Source organism: Phoenix dactylifera, chromosome 12 (genome assembly GCF_009389715.1).
Source record: "Phoenix dactylifera cultivar Barhee BC4 chromosome 12, palm_55x_up_171113_PBpolish2nd_filt_p, whole genome shotgun sequence".
Lineage (NCBI taxonomy): Eukaryota > Viridiplantae > Streptophyta > Magnoliopsida > Arecales > Arecaceae > Phoenix > Phoenix dactylifera.
In genome coordinates this window covers 3,308,053-3,322,615 of record NC_052403.1, presented here as the reverse complement: position 1 = coordinate 3,322,615, position 14,563 = coordinate 3,308,053, and the positions used below count along the sequence as shown (strand labels likewise).

Below are 14,563 nucleotides of genomic sequence, written 5' to 3'. Positions count from 1 at the left end.
GTCACCGTGGCCGAATCATCCTTCGAGAGAATGAAGTTCGTCTGAAGTATATGCTGTGCATAATGCAATCTCATCCAAATCGTCGGTAATTCTACTTCTAGAACCGAGTTGCCGAAGATGCCACTACACTCGAACTCGGCCCTGATAACAAAATCGGAATAAGCGTTTAGCTTCGGATGCTAATTTTTCGAGTTCAGAGCTACATTTTTCAAGCTCAGTTCCATCCATCACAGCACAACTGGGGGACGGTGGAGGTTTGTTTGATTTCAGGAGACGGCATTCATGGCGTGACTCATGCACGTGTGTCGCACGTGATCCTCCCCGTTAGCCTTCTAAACATCCCTCCGAGTTCCGTCCCCCACTTCGCACCGCCCCGCCTCTCCCCCTTTTATTCTCTCTCTCACTCTCTCTCTTTCTCGCCTCCAAGCTCTAGAAGAACGCGACCGTCGGAGATCTCGAGATCGTTACTTCCTTCTCGACTCTCTAGTTCTCGTGTGGCGGTAGGGGCGCTATTCTCCAGCCATGGGTTCCGGTAAGGGATCTTTCCCTCGTTAACATCATCCCCAGTTTTCTCGAGAAACCCTAGCATCTTCGATCCTCTTGGAATCGCTCGATTCAGTTCATCTCATAGAAATCTTTCTCGATGTCAATTATTTATCACCGGTTAGGGTTTTGCTATCCTTGTCTTTTCCTTTTACTGTGAAGCTTGTTATAGAACTGGCACTTATAATTATATCTACGTCTATGTCGAACCCTAATCTCGCAGTGATGGTTGCTGTCCGTTTTTTAATTTTGAAATTTAATCGTGGTGATTGTTGTGACGTTTGTGTTGGTTGCGGTTTTAGATGCAGATATGGAGGACTATGGGTTCGAGTACTCAGATGATGAACCCGAGGAGCAGGATGTCGATATCGAGAACCAGTACTACAATTCTAAAGGTTGTTATATTTGTGCTTAAAATGGTGTTCTTATTTCGTTTTTCACTTCCATCTTGTTTCCCATGCTACATTATTTTTTGCCATTATCAGATGCTGATATTTTTAATGTCTTTGCATTTAGTGGCTATTGTTTTCTTTTTCCTTCATTGTTCTCGCTGGAGAGTACTCATGTTATTTTAGCAGAGAAGGTTTTAGAAAGATTTTTTTTTTTTTTGCAAATTAAAGTTTTGCAATATATAGGATCAAGGTCGAGGGTGTTTAATGTGGTTGTCTGCATTCTGTGAAATATCTGAATAACCAAAAGGCCTCCAAAAAGCCCCCACTCTCATTCACTGTTACAATCAATTTTGTTGTCCTCTTTGTCCTGATTATAGTTCTATCTTATTGTATTTGTACCATTTTTAGATATTTGGTGATTGCAAATATTCGATATGTTGTTTTCCTTTAGAATCTTTTTCATTTTGTCGAGTGCTCCTCATTCATCAGCATGTCTTGATATCTTAATTTGTTTTCCTATAGTTATTTTTATTTTTCATCATTTTTCTTGCTTATTCATACTTATAGCTGAACATCTGCCCTTGGTAGATTCACCCTAAAGTCTGCCTTTTTGTCCATAAGTTATTGTGCAGATTCTATTTTAACATACTGGCTGAAATTGACTCTCCTATATTGTCATCATTTTGAGTCTGTTTCTTGTAGTTTCTCTGAATGTCCAAAAACTGGCAACTTTTACTTGCTCTTGGAGGAATACAAAATGAGTCGACACATGATTTATGATGTGTTCATGTGGTCAAACATTATGGTGTAATTTAGTCTTGTAATAAATTGGTCGCATGGGCAATCTATAGCCTTATTCCAGCTAGTTGGCACTCATCTGCACTTGGGAGAGGTCTAGGATTCAAACTCTAGTGGGTGGTGTCCCCACCATGTTACTCAAAAAAATAAAGTAGGCATGTGCCTTGCATGCTTGAGGAAAAAAATTACATGTTAGTAATTAAGCTTAGCAAGATGTTTCAAATGTTTCAATTATATTTTGAATCAATTTCATAAATTTAACTTAATCTTAATGAACTGGTCTCTTCTGTCATTTGATGCAAAAGAACCTTTCTTTTGCTGATCAGTACCATGTACTGATATTCAAGGAATTTCCTATTCATGATGGAAATATGTCTTCATATATATATATATATATATATTTATATGTATGTATATATGTCAGTAGAGTTGGGAATAGGTCCTGGAGCATGTGCAAGTGTAGGTGTGGGGTAGCAAATATTTGAGAAACACATGAAGTAAGCAAGTGCTTAGGAAGCAGGTGCGAGTTTGAGATTTTGAGAAGATTCGGAAGTGGGTGCGTCGCCCTATGTAGAAGATTCCAGCTACTAAGATAAGGACTGTCAAAACACAAAAGAGGCATATAATTATAGGTCGGGTTTCTTGGTGTCTATTCATGGGTACTCAAAAATGTCTCAACTTCTTTAGTTTTCCAACTGAGTAGATATGGTTGCAAGTGGATCCAATAATCCTTATTTGGCCATATGTGACCATTGGTTGATCTGCTGTATGATGACAGCAAAATCAGACATGATGTTAGTGTATTGATTTCTAGAAGGCTGGGTTTTTCTATAATAGTTTGAAGGAGAACTAAAGACAACTTAAAATTGCTGAGTCAGCAAGTTCCTAGAAATCTTACCATCATCTAGCTTGGACATGCTTGAGCTTCTTTAGACTTTGTTTACCACCTTGAGTAAAGGTACCACATAATAAATCTTGAAGAGGTGTAAAAGCGATAGAGGATGTCAAAGGTTACTAAAATCATCATGGTAAGTACATGACGTTGTTACATGGTATCTGGTCGAGAATTTGGTTCACTTGGGCAGCCATAATATATGTATAAGAGATGTGAGAGTGGCAGTTAGCATATGTAATAAATGAGGTATTAAATTAACTAAAAGTGAGCTATGTGGTTAGTGCTATCAAAATTTATTAGATCCTTTATGTTGCATATCTGACCTTGTATTGCGGTATTTACTTAATGATCATCAGAAACTATGCAATAAACATGGATTCCATATTGTCAATCTTATCGTGACCTCTATTTGGGTTAGCTATATGAATCTAAGGGGTTTAAATAATTCATGGATCTTTGTGAATGTTTTATGACCATAGATTGATATCTTTTATGACCATAGATTGACATTAACTATCAATAACTTGGCACTGAGTTCCTAACCAACAACAACCTTGGGTAATGAAGCTTAACTGCCTTGAGACCTTGAAAGCCTTGCATGGCTTTGGATATGTGGATATCTTAACTGGAAATAATAAAATTCAAGGGCATCAAAACAATGATAAGTGTCAATTGATGTTTAAAATTTCGATTGAGATTCATACCCAAGTTTTAGTGGAGATCTTTAAAGTCACATTTATAGGTTTTTTTCACATATTTCATGTTCAACAATCCGGAGAAGGACTATAGTATCACATTTTCTTATGCTATCTATATGAATATATCAATATCACAGTATTTTTTTTTTCTGGATAGTGCTTTAAGCTGTATTTTTTTTGTTGCAGTGCCTGAGTTAGTATGTTAATGAGATGCATGATTAATCAAAATGTTCATAAATAAAAAATATTGAGTCATGTTTTGCTGGTCTTTCTATCAATCCGAAGATCCTGGTTTAGGTGTGAACATATTTTTCAGCAATTAAGACCTTATATTTCGTGGACTAGAAGGTGCTTAGGTAACTCTTGCCATATATTGGTTTATTTTCCTCTACCTCAAAGTGTTGCAAATGGAGCTAAGTGATTTTTACCATTGTTAGTTTTGTGTGCATATCTGATGCCTCTTGAAATTACATATTTATTGCAAAATCATGTTGCCATTTATTTATTTATAATGGATGATGTGTAAGTCAAGATTATGGAACACACTATTTAAAAATCAATGTAGTGCTTCATTCTTTGCACATGTGGCTTTTTTTAAAGTTAATGTGAGATTTTTGTCCACATCTGCCTTTATGTATCCTACATATAATCTTGTACAGGTTTAGTAGAAACAGATCCAGAGGGAGCACTTGCTGGTTTTGCTGAAGTAGTTCGTATGGAACCTGAGAAAGCAGAATGGTGAGCACTGTAGAATGTTATTCGTGATCCCAGGTTCTAACTGATGTAAGATCAACCGCAATGATGGAAGCATGTTTAGGATCTTATTTGGACTTATCGCTCTTGCCTCAGCAACAGCATATGTATGATGCCTTTTATCGATCAGGAATTCTTATTGTCACATTTGCGTGCATGTGTGCATATACCAAAGCCGTGCACTCTGATGCAACACGAACTTTACCTGAAGTTCATCTTTCTCTTGTTTATAATTTGCCTCTATCTGGATATGTACTTCTCTTCCATTTCATCAAGAAATTTGATTCTGACCAGGTTCACATTCCATGTATTCTTGAGCATGTATGAAATATTGTTTTTATCAATAATCTGCTAATGATTTGGTGGGTGATAAAATATTGATGCTGGAAAGATCTTTTTCTTCTTTGGTCAAAAAAAAATCAATTCATTATTAGTAACGCTGTTTGCTTAGTTGGCAACTTTCTTACCCTTATCAACCAGGGGATTCAAAGCTCTAAAGCAGACTGTCAAACTCTACTATCGACTGGGGAGGTATAAAGAGATGATGGAGGCATACAGGGTGATGTTGACATACATCAAATCAGCTGTTACACGTAACTACAGTGAAAAATGCATAAACAACATAATGGATTTTGTTTCTGGCTCAGCAAGCCAGAATTTCAGTCTTTTGCAAGAGTTCTATCAGACTACACTGAAGGCTCTTGAAGAGGCAAAGAATGAGGTTAGGAGTCATTTTGTACTTTCCAAAAGCTTATACCTTTCTCACACAAACACATGTTAGAGAGGCTCTCAGATGAACTTATCAGGGTTTAATGTATTTCTTATTTTGTACCTGAATTCTATGCAGAGACTATGGTTTAAGACAAATCTTAAACTATGTAAAATTTGGTTTGATATGGGTGAATATGGACGGATGAACAAGGTATTGTTATAGTTTTTATATGTTCCATATCTTTCTCAATATTCCATAGTTTGAGTACTTGTTCCTTGGGAACACCCAGATATTGAAGGAACTTCACAAATCTTGTCGAAAAGAGGATGGCACCGATGATCATAAGAAGGGCACCCAGCTTCTGGAAGTTTATGCTATTGAGATTCAGATGTACACTGAAACAAAGAACAACAAAAAACTCAAGGTAAGATAAACTGTAGTGCCACTCAACCAGTTTGATTTTTTGTTTTTTTTGTTTTTTAAATTTGCATTCACTCAATGGCCATTTCCCTTGGCTATTACTGTTCTAGAATGCAAATGACTCAAAGTGCGTAGATCATCATTTGTTACATGATCCCTTCCGTATGAGATGTAATTTTTGCTTGCTAGATATGAGCTTGAATAGAAATGCTATTTAGTGGATAGTAAATATCCTTATTAGTGTATTAACTAAATATTTTGGACCACTGATTCATATAAGATTCCTTGATTAAATTTCTTTAGGAACGTAATAATGCAATTTGATCATATACTACTTCTGAATCATGGTTCTCCAGTTTGATGCTTTAACAAAATTCTTCTTTTGATTCATCTCTATCATTATATACTATCACGTCTTTATCTAGAATGTTCTTTATGTTAGTTGAGTTGCACTTTTGTGAGGAAAAAAATGATTTGGTACCTCCTCAACCTTTTCCTGTAATGATTGGCGAGTTGCAGTTAAATTGCCAGCACTGATGAAATTCAGATCCTTCTAATATGACTTCCTATACAGAAAAGCACCTGATGTATTGCATTTGGAACAAGCATGATGGTTCCAAATAGTATGCATGCAGATCAAATGCTGTCAAAATATAACATATTGTGTTGGAAACTGACAAGCACAAAGTATGAAAATATATGCCCAAAGATATGCTAGTGACTAAGATAAGTGAGGAGAACCCCTTTTTTAATTCAAGACCTCTTCTGATTGCATTATAGTGATAAACAAACTTTAATTGATTGAGCAGAAGATTTGCTTCAATGCAAATGTAGCATCTTAGGGCCTGTTTGGCATCATAGTTGTCTTTGTGCTTGCTTGATCAGTGAAATATCGTACAGAGATTGATGTTGAAAATAACATTTGTGCAAAACTTCTGCTATCCCCTGTTTTTATTTTCTCCTTTTTTTGAAATCAATGAATCTTTGCTATCAAAATCTCTAATGATTTTAGAAGCAGTTTGAAAAAAAAAAGATTATTTAGACACCCTCTCAGCTTAGGGTCAGTTTCACTTAGTATCTCTTGAGTTTTAAAAGTTTTAAAGTAGTCCTTTAACTTAGTTAAGTGGTTCAATGTGGTCCCGTTGTCCATCTTTATTTACTTGGGCTTACGGGATTCTATCACGTGATAGTCGCATAGACTTTTAGGACTGAAATGCCCTTGTGAGGAGTGGTTTAGATGGAGAAGAGGGATGAGGACACGGCTGAGTTGAGAGGGGAGGTGATGGTGCTCGGGTCCAAGTTCGATGGAAAGGAGGGATGAGGAAGATGATGGAGTTTAGTTTGGAGAAGGACGTGTTGGAAGAGGAGGAGGTGGTGGGAGTGGATGGAGCTCGGGTGGAGTCAGGTTAGATAGAGAGGAGGGATGGAGAGAAGGGATGGGATGGCAGCAGAGTTTAGAGAGGAGGAGGTGTTGGAAGTGGAGGCGTTGGGAGTGAGGAAGGCTGAGAAGAAAAGGAGAGGGCATTTTTTGATAAATAAGCCATTCTAGTGAGAGCAAAATTGTCCTTTGTCATGATGTTTTAATAGCGTTGGCCTGGATGGGGCTCGGGATTATATTGGATCACTTAACTAACTTCACGAATCGTTTTGAAACCTTTTAAGCTCTAGGAGTACTAAGTGAGACTGGTCCTAAGTTGAGGAGGTGCTTAAGTAATTTTCCTTTAAAAAAAACAAAGGTTTTCATTATACATGTTAAGTCTAGTTCTTTTTTCTTCTTAGGTTTCTGAAAACAAAAATAGAAACGAGAGTAAATACCAAATGGGGCCTCAATTAATCAAGTTTATTTGCTGGTATACGCAACTTGTGCATATAGCAATTTGCTATTTAAAGAATCTACTTGTGTACTGAAGTTGCATAAATTTAAGTTAAATAATTGAAGGCAGACAATGAATTCAATTACAAAGCTAAAGCTGTAAAATATAACTTGCTCTAAAATACTACAATTTTGATAGAGGGTAATATATATGCATGAATTGCACAATCATTGGATAAATGATGCAAAGCAAGAAAAGTACTAGCTCTAACGTCGAATGTCATCAATGGTCTTACGTGGATTGATCTGAGACTTGCTTGTCTCAAAGATGCACCAACAGTATTTGGGCATAATAGCTGTGAAGGAGAATAATTGAGAATGACTCTTAGATTAAATGCTCAATTAAATTCCTTTCTACCTCCAATCTTTTGAGCCTAGTCCCCTCTAATCTTGAGTAAAATTTTAGATGAGTGTTGGAAATCAAACTTGTCCAAGTAAAATGATGTAGTTGTGGAAGCTTCTAGTTATGTACAAGTCTGTTCATATAGGATACTAAGTTGCACTGCCTTGCATGGCGATTTTTCTCCAACACAATGTAAGATGATGCAATAGCTACTCACCTATATAATTTGGTATATGACAAGCTCTTCTTGTAATATGAGGGTAACTGTATGTGAAAGTACATATTCTATGGCATGGCATGATGCTGATTGACCCTTAATTCTTGATATGTTATACATGGCACTTAAATTCTTGGTTTATTATGTATTGATTCTTAAATAATCGATATGCATTGGGTCTTTGTTCATGCATATGAAGTTTCTCAGTTACAGTGGCTTTCACTATTTTTTGGGGCATTTGTTTTGTCTTGTCTTACTTTTAGGCAATTCTAGGCTGTTTAGGCTCTCTTTGAGCTCGAAATATAAATGACCTGAGCTCAAGCTAGGTTCAGCTCATTTGGTTTTAGCTCAATGTAGTTTGAAATTCTTTTTTTAATAAAATTATACAAATATTATAAATACAAATTGAACAAATAATATACATTATAGACGTAATATGTTGAAAATATTATTAGCTGTCAAATTTTAATTCGGTGGTTGAATCACTTAGTTATTATTCGGTCATTGGATCAAAATCCAACAGTTGATCTTTAGAGTCAGTTACAGCCAAGAAGCCTAAGGTTCTCTTACTCACGCCTCCACAAATACTCAATCCCCCTCTCTTCTTCCCTTGTTGGTCGCCTCCACATCCTTCCTCCAATCCTTTCCTCTCCCCCTTCATTCTTGATTGAGATTAGTTGGAGATTTCATAGTCTCCAATGGCATAAACTAATTGTGTTCCATTAGGTCTCCAACCTCGGAGAGATTTTGGTCGCAGATCCGATGGTGTTTGGGTTCGAGAAGTTGGGGTCCTTCAGGGGTCTCCTAGATCTCCCCTTCATGGCCCTCTCCTTTACCTTTGTTCCCAAGCCGCATGGTCTCCACCACCACATTCTCCTCTACTGCTGTCTCCATGCTCTTGCATGTACTCAGCCACTGGCCACAAGGCTTCATCCCTCAACATCATGGTCCTGGATATCTATTTATCTCATCAAGCACAATGAGGGTGGTTTCAAGCAACATTGCTCATTGATGTTCACAAGGAGCAGCTGTGGGCAATGAGCTTAGATGAGTTGAGCAAGCTTGAGCTCTGCTTGATTTAGTTTTCGAGCTTGAACGAGCTGAGCTCAAGCTTGCTTGATTATATTTGAGCTGAGCTGGAGCTCCTCCTTTAAAATTTTGAGCCAGGCTCGAACAAAGTCTACCTCACTTCTGTTCGGTTCTTTTACACCCCTAGTCATAAAACTATAACATGTATGTCTTTGACTTTCTTAATTAAAAAGAAGAGGTAACAAGCATTGATAGTTGTTGTAATGAATAAGTCTCTGTGGAGTTTTCTCTTTTCTTCAAAAGAAGATTATTGCATTATTAATTTACCATCAATTATGGTGCCTCTTCTTTGCTCTCAGTGAAGAAATGGGTGGAGGGGTTTTTTGTCCAATAAACAGAGCGACCCCTTTCACTTGTCTTCATCCTTTGTTCCTCCATGGTTGCTTCCCCCCCGGCCTAGCCTCACTTCCGTCCTGAAGTGTCCAATCCACCAATCCTTCAGCAGTAAGGGAAACAAGAAAGGTCCACGCCGGAGGTTGGTGGCTGCATAAGCAAGGAGTTGTTGGAGCTCCTAAACTCAATTTTGCTGTACATCAGTTAGAATCACATGTGCAGCATTTTTACTAATCATTTGTCTTCTTCATGCATCCGAAATATGGATTATTATGTAGCGTGTTTCATGGACCCAAAATTGATTTCCTTCCACAGCAATTAGAACCAAATGTTTCAGTGGAAATATAATTGCGAAGTGCATAGCCAAGCACAGACACCACATGCAGACATGCAGGGTGGGTGGAGGTATTTATGTGTGGTGCATTTATCTTAGGCGATCAAAGACATAAATGAAAAATGATCAATAATCTGTTCAATTCTAAGTGGAATTTATTCAATGTTGAAGCTTGTTTATGTACTCTTTACATCTTCGCATTATCTTAATGTTACTTTTGAAGAACCAGTTCACAGGAGCTCATCTAACAATATGGTTAATGACAGCAATTGTACCAGAAGGCCCTTTCAATAAAATCAGCAATACCACATCCGCGAATCATGGGGATAATCCATGAATGTGGTGGGAAAATGCACATGGCTGAACGACAGTGGGCTGAAGCCGCCACTGATTTCTTTGAAGCATTCAAGAACTATGATGAAGCTGGGAATCAACGTCGTATCCAATGCCTCAAGTATATAGATACCAAATCCATTTCTTCATTTACTTGAGATCAAATGTATCTTATCAGTTGTTTTGACTTTTCTCTCATTCTTCCACATGTCATTTGTCTTTTAACATCAGGTATTTGGTCCTGGCCAACATGTTGATGGAATCTGAAGTGAATCCATTTGATGGGCAAGAGGCCAAGCCGTAAGTCATCACTAGAACATTGTTTTACTTCGGTAGGTTAATAATATCCGGACAGTTGCTTCCTACCCTGTTAATAATACTTCATCCTTCTGAACAGATACAAAAATGACCCTGAAATCTTAGCAATGACAAACCTCATTGCAGCATATCAGCGAAATGAGATACTTGAGTTTGAAAAAATCTTGAAGGTTGATATCCATTAAAATTTATGGTTTTCTAGTAGCTGGATTTCAATGTTACGATGTTATATTTACTGTCAAATGGACATTGTTGTGATGTTGCAGAGCAATAGAAGAACTATTATGGATGATCCTTTCATCCGCAACTACATTGAGGATCTGTTGAAGAACATCAGAACTCAAGTTCTACTTAAGCTCATTAAGCCGTATACTAGAATCCGTATCCCTTTCATTTCAAAGGTGATTCTCTTGACCCATTTTATTGGTCCTTCTGTCATTTTTCTGCTACCTATTCTATATGTCGTATTGGTTTCGAAAAAAAAAAGATGGTGCATCTGTGCTGATAAAGCTTGTCCCTTTTTTTTGGGCCTTCAAAACATGCACACTTAATGTAGATTTGCGATAAGCTGTTAGCCATTCTGCTTTTTTTTTTTTTTTTACGTGTCATTTTTCTTGAACATATGAAGCAAGACATCATGGTATTTTCCAAACCCACAAATCAGACTGTTTCTGGGTTTCCGAAATTTCAGTTGGGACTTCGGTAGAAATCCCCCTTTCTCCCCATTCTTGAGTGGTTACAACGAAGCCTTTTTACCTTGATTCAGCCTAATTCCCCAAAGATGTCTCAAGTTTGCAAATGAAGTGAAATATCAGGTTAAGGCTGGATCAGGCCATCTTGAGTCAGTATTAGATTGTGTTCCAGGGAGACATAAGACTGTTGTTGAGTTACTAATCCTTAGGAGGCACTCGGAAATGCTTTCAAAGATTAATGATTGTTTGCTATATTTGTTCTCTGGTTTGGTTTAAGAGTTGGACCATGCCTGGACCTAACCCTTGTCTAACCGAGCAAAATTTGTCTTGTTAAATTAACATTGGATTTGAATGTCCAGGAACTGAACGTGCCAGAGAAAGATGTTGAGCAGCTCTTGGTCTCCTTGATTCTCGATAACCGTATTCAGGGTCACATTGACCAAGTCAACAGGCTATTGGAGCGTAGTGACAGGTCATCATTTGGTGTGGCTATATTTTACACTCCCATTGGCGGAGTCTCAAACCTAACATCCTTTGTGAATGCATTCTGCAGGTCAAAAGGAACCAAGAAGTATACTGCTATAGATAAATGGAATACTCAACTCCGGTCCCTGTACCAAACCATAAGCAACAGAGTGGGCTGAGATCCAGAATTTACTTGTGTTAAGAAAGCAATTTTTTGTGACATTACTGGATTTTATTTTCTTGATGTAGAAACCTTCCTTGGAATGTTTTCTGCCCTCTCTGGGTTGCCATATGTGGATAGCTGGCGAGATTTTCACCTCTAAAGGATCTTGTTATGTTCATGTGCAGCGGGTTAAAAGGGTTATTATAGACACCATTCTTCTATTTGTATGATGTCACTATCAACCATTTGTGCTGGAGGTGTGCTAAACTACTTTCTCGAGTTCTGAGCATGGTACATTGTACCATCCGAACTGGACGATATGGGACATACTGTATCGGTTTGGTACCGGTATCGATATGGATGTTGGTACGTCAAAAAAATTTCATATTGTATCTTATCGATACTGTGCTAGTATGGCACTGGTATGAAATCTGGTACTGAAACAGCGAATCTTAGTTCTGGGTGTAATGAATAAAATTCAGCGGCGGTAATATATGGCTAGAACATTTGGAAGGTTTTTGGAGCTCTGTAATCTATACTGTTTGGATGACTTTAGCTATTCTTTGTTTTATATATGTATGTATTTGTGGTTCTGTCTTGTTGGATGCCATGTCAAATCCAACCATCTGAGGTCGATGGTTAAATCAACATGGTAGATCCCATTTTGTGGCTGCTTTTTTTGCTGCTATAATGCTAGACCTAATTTGTGGCTAATCATTCATTTGTCACGCGTTTCTATTGCTTGACAGCTCCTCCTTCTAGGCTCGATGAAGACGCTTATCAAACTCTACTGGTCTGCCGAGAGGCAATATAGCATTCATTTGACGATGTTAACAAGATGGTGCTCTGCATGCTGTCAAGATCCTCGTATTAAACTTTGCTGAATTTTTTGTCAATATGTTACTTCCCTTTTTTTTCCGGTTGATTCATATTTGGTTATGGAGTGACAGCTTAGGCTGATTAGATCCACTCGGTTACGCTCTGCTCTCATGATACATTATCATACGTGCATTTCAAAACCTTTCCGGTATAGCCTTTTCTTCGGATGGGCGGCTGGGGATGCAAAATTTTGTCTGACCTGCCTGGATGACATATATCTTGTCGGAAAAACACAGTTCCATACACACACAAAAAAAGAAAATTGTAGTCCATTAGGCTTTATAACTAGGCCATAGTCGAATCACATTTAAGGTCCTGTTTGGGAAAGCTGTTGGAAGTAAAGCTATTGGAAGTAGAGCTGTTATAAAAAGCTGTTTGCTGTTTGGTAACTATATTTGTAAAGTACTGTGGCACTTTAACATATGTTTGGTAAACAAATTGAGAAAGTACTTTTGTATGACAAAATTACCATAAAAGACATAGCATAGTATTATACAACAGAACATAATAAAATATAACATATATTAATACATAAATATACGATATAGTATAATAATATTGTAATATAAAATAATATTATTATAATATAACATAATAGTAATATAATTATTAGAGTAAATTAATTTTTGATAATATAACATAATATTAAATTATTTAAAATAACATATTAATGTATTATGATGTAATATAATATAATATAATATTTATAGTATAATACAATAATAAAGGTATAAAATATTATAATTATTAGTATAAATTAAGTTTTCATAATATAACATAATATTAAATTATTTAACATAACATATTAATGTATTATGATATAACGTATTATAATATTATATTTATAGTATAATACAATAATAAAGGTATAAAATATTATAATTATTAGTATAAATTAATTTTTCATAATATAACATAATATTAAATTATTTAAAATAACATATTAATGTATTATGATGCCATGTAATATAATATTATATTTATAGTATAATATAATAATAAAAGTATAAAATATTTTAATTATTAGTGTAAATTAATTTTTCATCCTCCAAATGACCATTTATCTCTCTAACAATTTTTCTTGCGGAAGGAAGTATGACGGCTAGGGTTCTTGGCTCCAGCAGATTTTTAGATTTATAAAGGGACAAACTATGTAATAATTATATTTTAATATGGGCATTTTTGTCAAAAATACAGCTTTCCGATAAAGCTGAAAACAACATTTTCGGAAAGCTCCAAATTGGAGGTTCCTTCCAAAAGCTGTTTTCAGCTTCCCGCAAAAACTGAAACAGCTTTTCGGAAATTTTACCAAACACCATTTTTTATATAAAAGTACTTTTGGAGGGCCAGAAAGTGCTTTTTGGCCCTCCAAAAGCTCCCCCAAACAGGGCCTTAGATCCGTACGTTCAGATGGTCTTACCGTAGAGCATCAAAAATGGGAGTCAAAATTGAGTCGAGTTCGGATTTGTAAATATAAGCGACCTAGCTTGTTATGATTTGATCTTTAAAAATCAGGTCGAATGTGGTTGGTGTCCTGTTGAATGAATTAAAACCACCAATACGATGCCTATTGGGTGACTCTAGTCTCGTGTCAGAATTCATTTGCTTGGATTGGGTTCGGTTTGACCAAACCAAATAGGAGAACTCTAATTATTGCCTACTTAGAACCATCATGCGATTTGTTTTTTGTTTTTGTTTTTTTTTTTTGCCACCACAGTTATTGCCGCATTTCATTTATCCTTCCAAGAAAACCATAATCTATTTTTTTTTTGATAATATAATCTATTAGTCTCATGGGATTGGAAGATATGCATCTTTTTCTTCTTTTTATTTCCTGGTTGCAAACTACAACTTCACAAAATATCGTTCTCAATTATAGTACGGTCCGGGAAACACGGACGCTGCCTTTCACATGCGAACCATGGAATCCGAAAGCCTCTACGAGGCTAGATTGCTATTGGAGAAATTGTCCTCACAAACATTTAATATAGAAATAGACAGCTGAAACCAACCAAAATAGATGCAGCATCCTAATGATTTATGCTAAAATCCTGATTAAATGTGTATTATTTTTTGTGGTCTGAAAAAATTATGCTTGGGAGACCAACAGCCAAACTCCTCAAAGTTACCGTTTGAACTAGACTAATGTAACATTTTCAGTCTTTAACTTCATTGGTGCTTCACATCAGAGCCAGCTAAGCCGCAGGAATGCGAGAGAAAAAGACGACGAAAGAGACAACAAGCTGCAGTCTCAATTGTTTACACTAGGTACTTCTTCTGAATCCAGCTCAATATTTATGGAAAAAATCTATC

The 14,563-nt window shown here is 36.5% G+C and overlaps 1 protein-coding gene across 2 annotated transcripts; it reads left to right on the top strand.

Annotated features, from left to right (window-relative positions):
- Window positions 1-337: 337 nt before the first annotated feature.
- LOC103705014 (COP9 signalosome complex subunit 2) lies at window positions 338-11,884 on the top strand. 2 transcript variants are annotated; one of them, XM_008788580.4, is made up of 12 exons: window positions 338-532; window positions 852-938; window positions 3,986-4,064; window positions 4,560-4,800; window positions 4,927-5,001; window positions 5,081-5,215; window positions 9,667-9,854; window positions 9,965-10,033; window positions 10,131-10,221; window positions 10,318-10,452; window positions 11,103-11,215; window positions 11,297-11,884. In XM_008788580.4, exons 1-12 carry the CDS (start codon window positions 523-525, stop codon window positions 11,385-11,387), a joined length of 1,314 nt encoding a protein of 437 aa, XP_008786802.1. In that variant the 5' UTR covers window positions 338-522; the 3' UTR covers window positions 11,388-11,884. The 2 variants fall into 2 exon arrangements, with proteins under 2 accessions (XP_008786802.1, XP_008786801.1); XM_008788579.4 differs by having other exon boundaries at window positions 341-532; window positions 846-938.
- The last annotated feature ends 2,679 nt before the right edge of the window (window positions 11,885-14,563 follow it).

Bases quoted from the DNA above. Each gene is read 5' to 3' on its own strand.
- LOC103705014 (XM_008788579.4), top strand. The intron at 5,002-5,080 runs GTATTGTTATAG...GGGAACACCCAG, and splicing joins AATATGGACGGATGAACAAG to ATATTGAAGGAACTTCACAA. The intron at 11,216-11,296 runs GTCATCATTTGG...TGCATTCTGCAG, and splicing joins CTATTGGAGCGTAGTGACAG to GTCAAAAGGAACCAAGAAGT.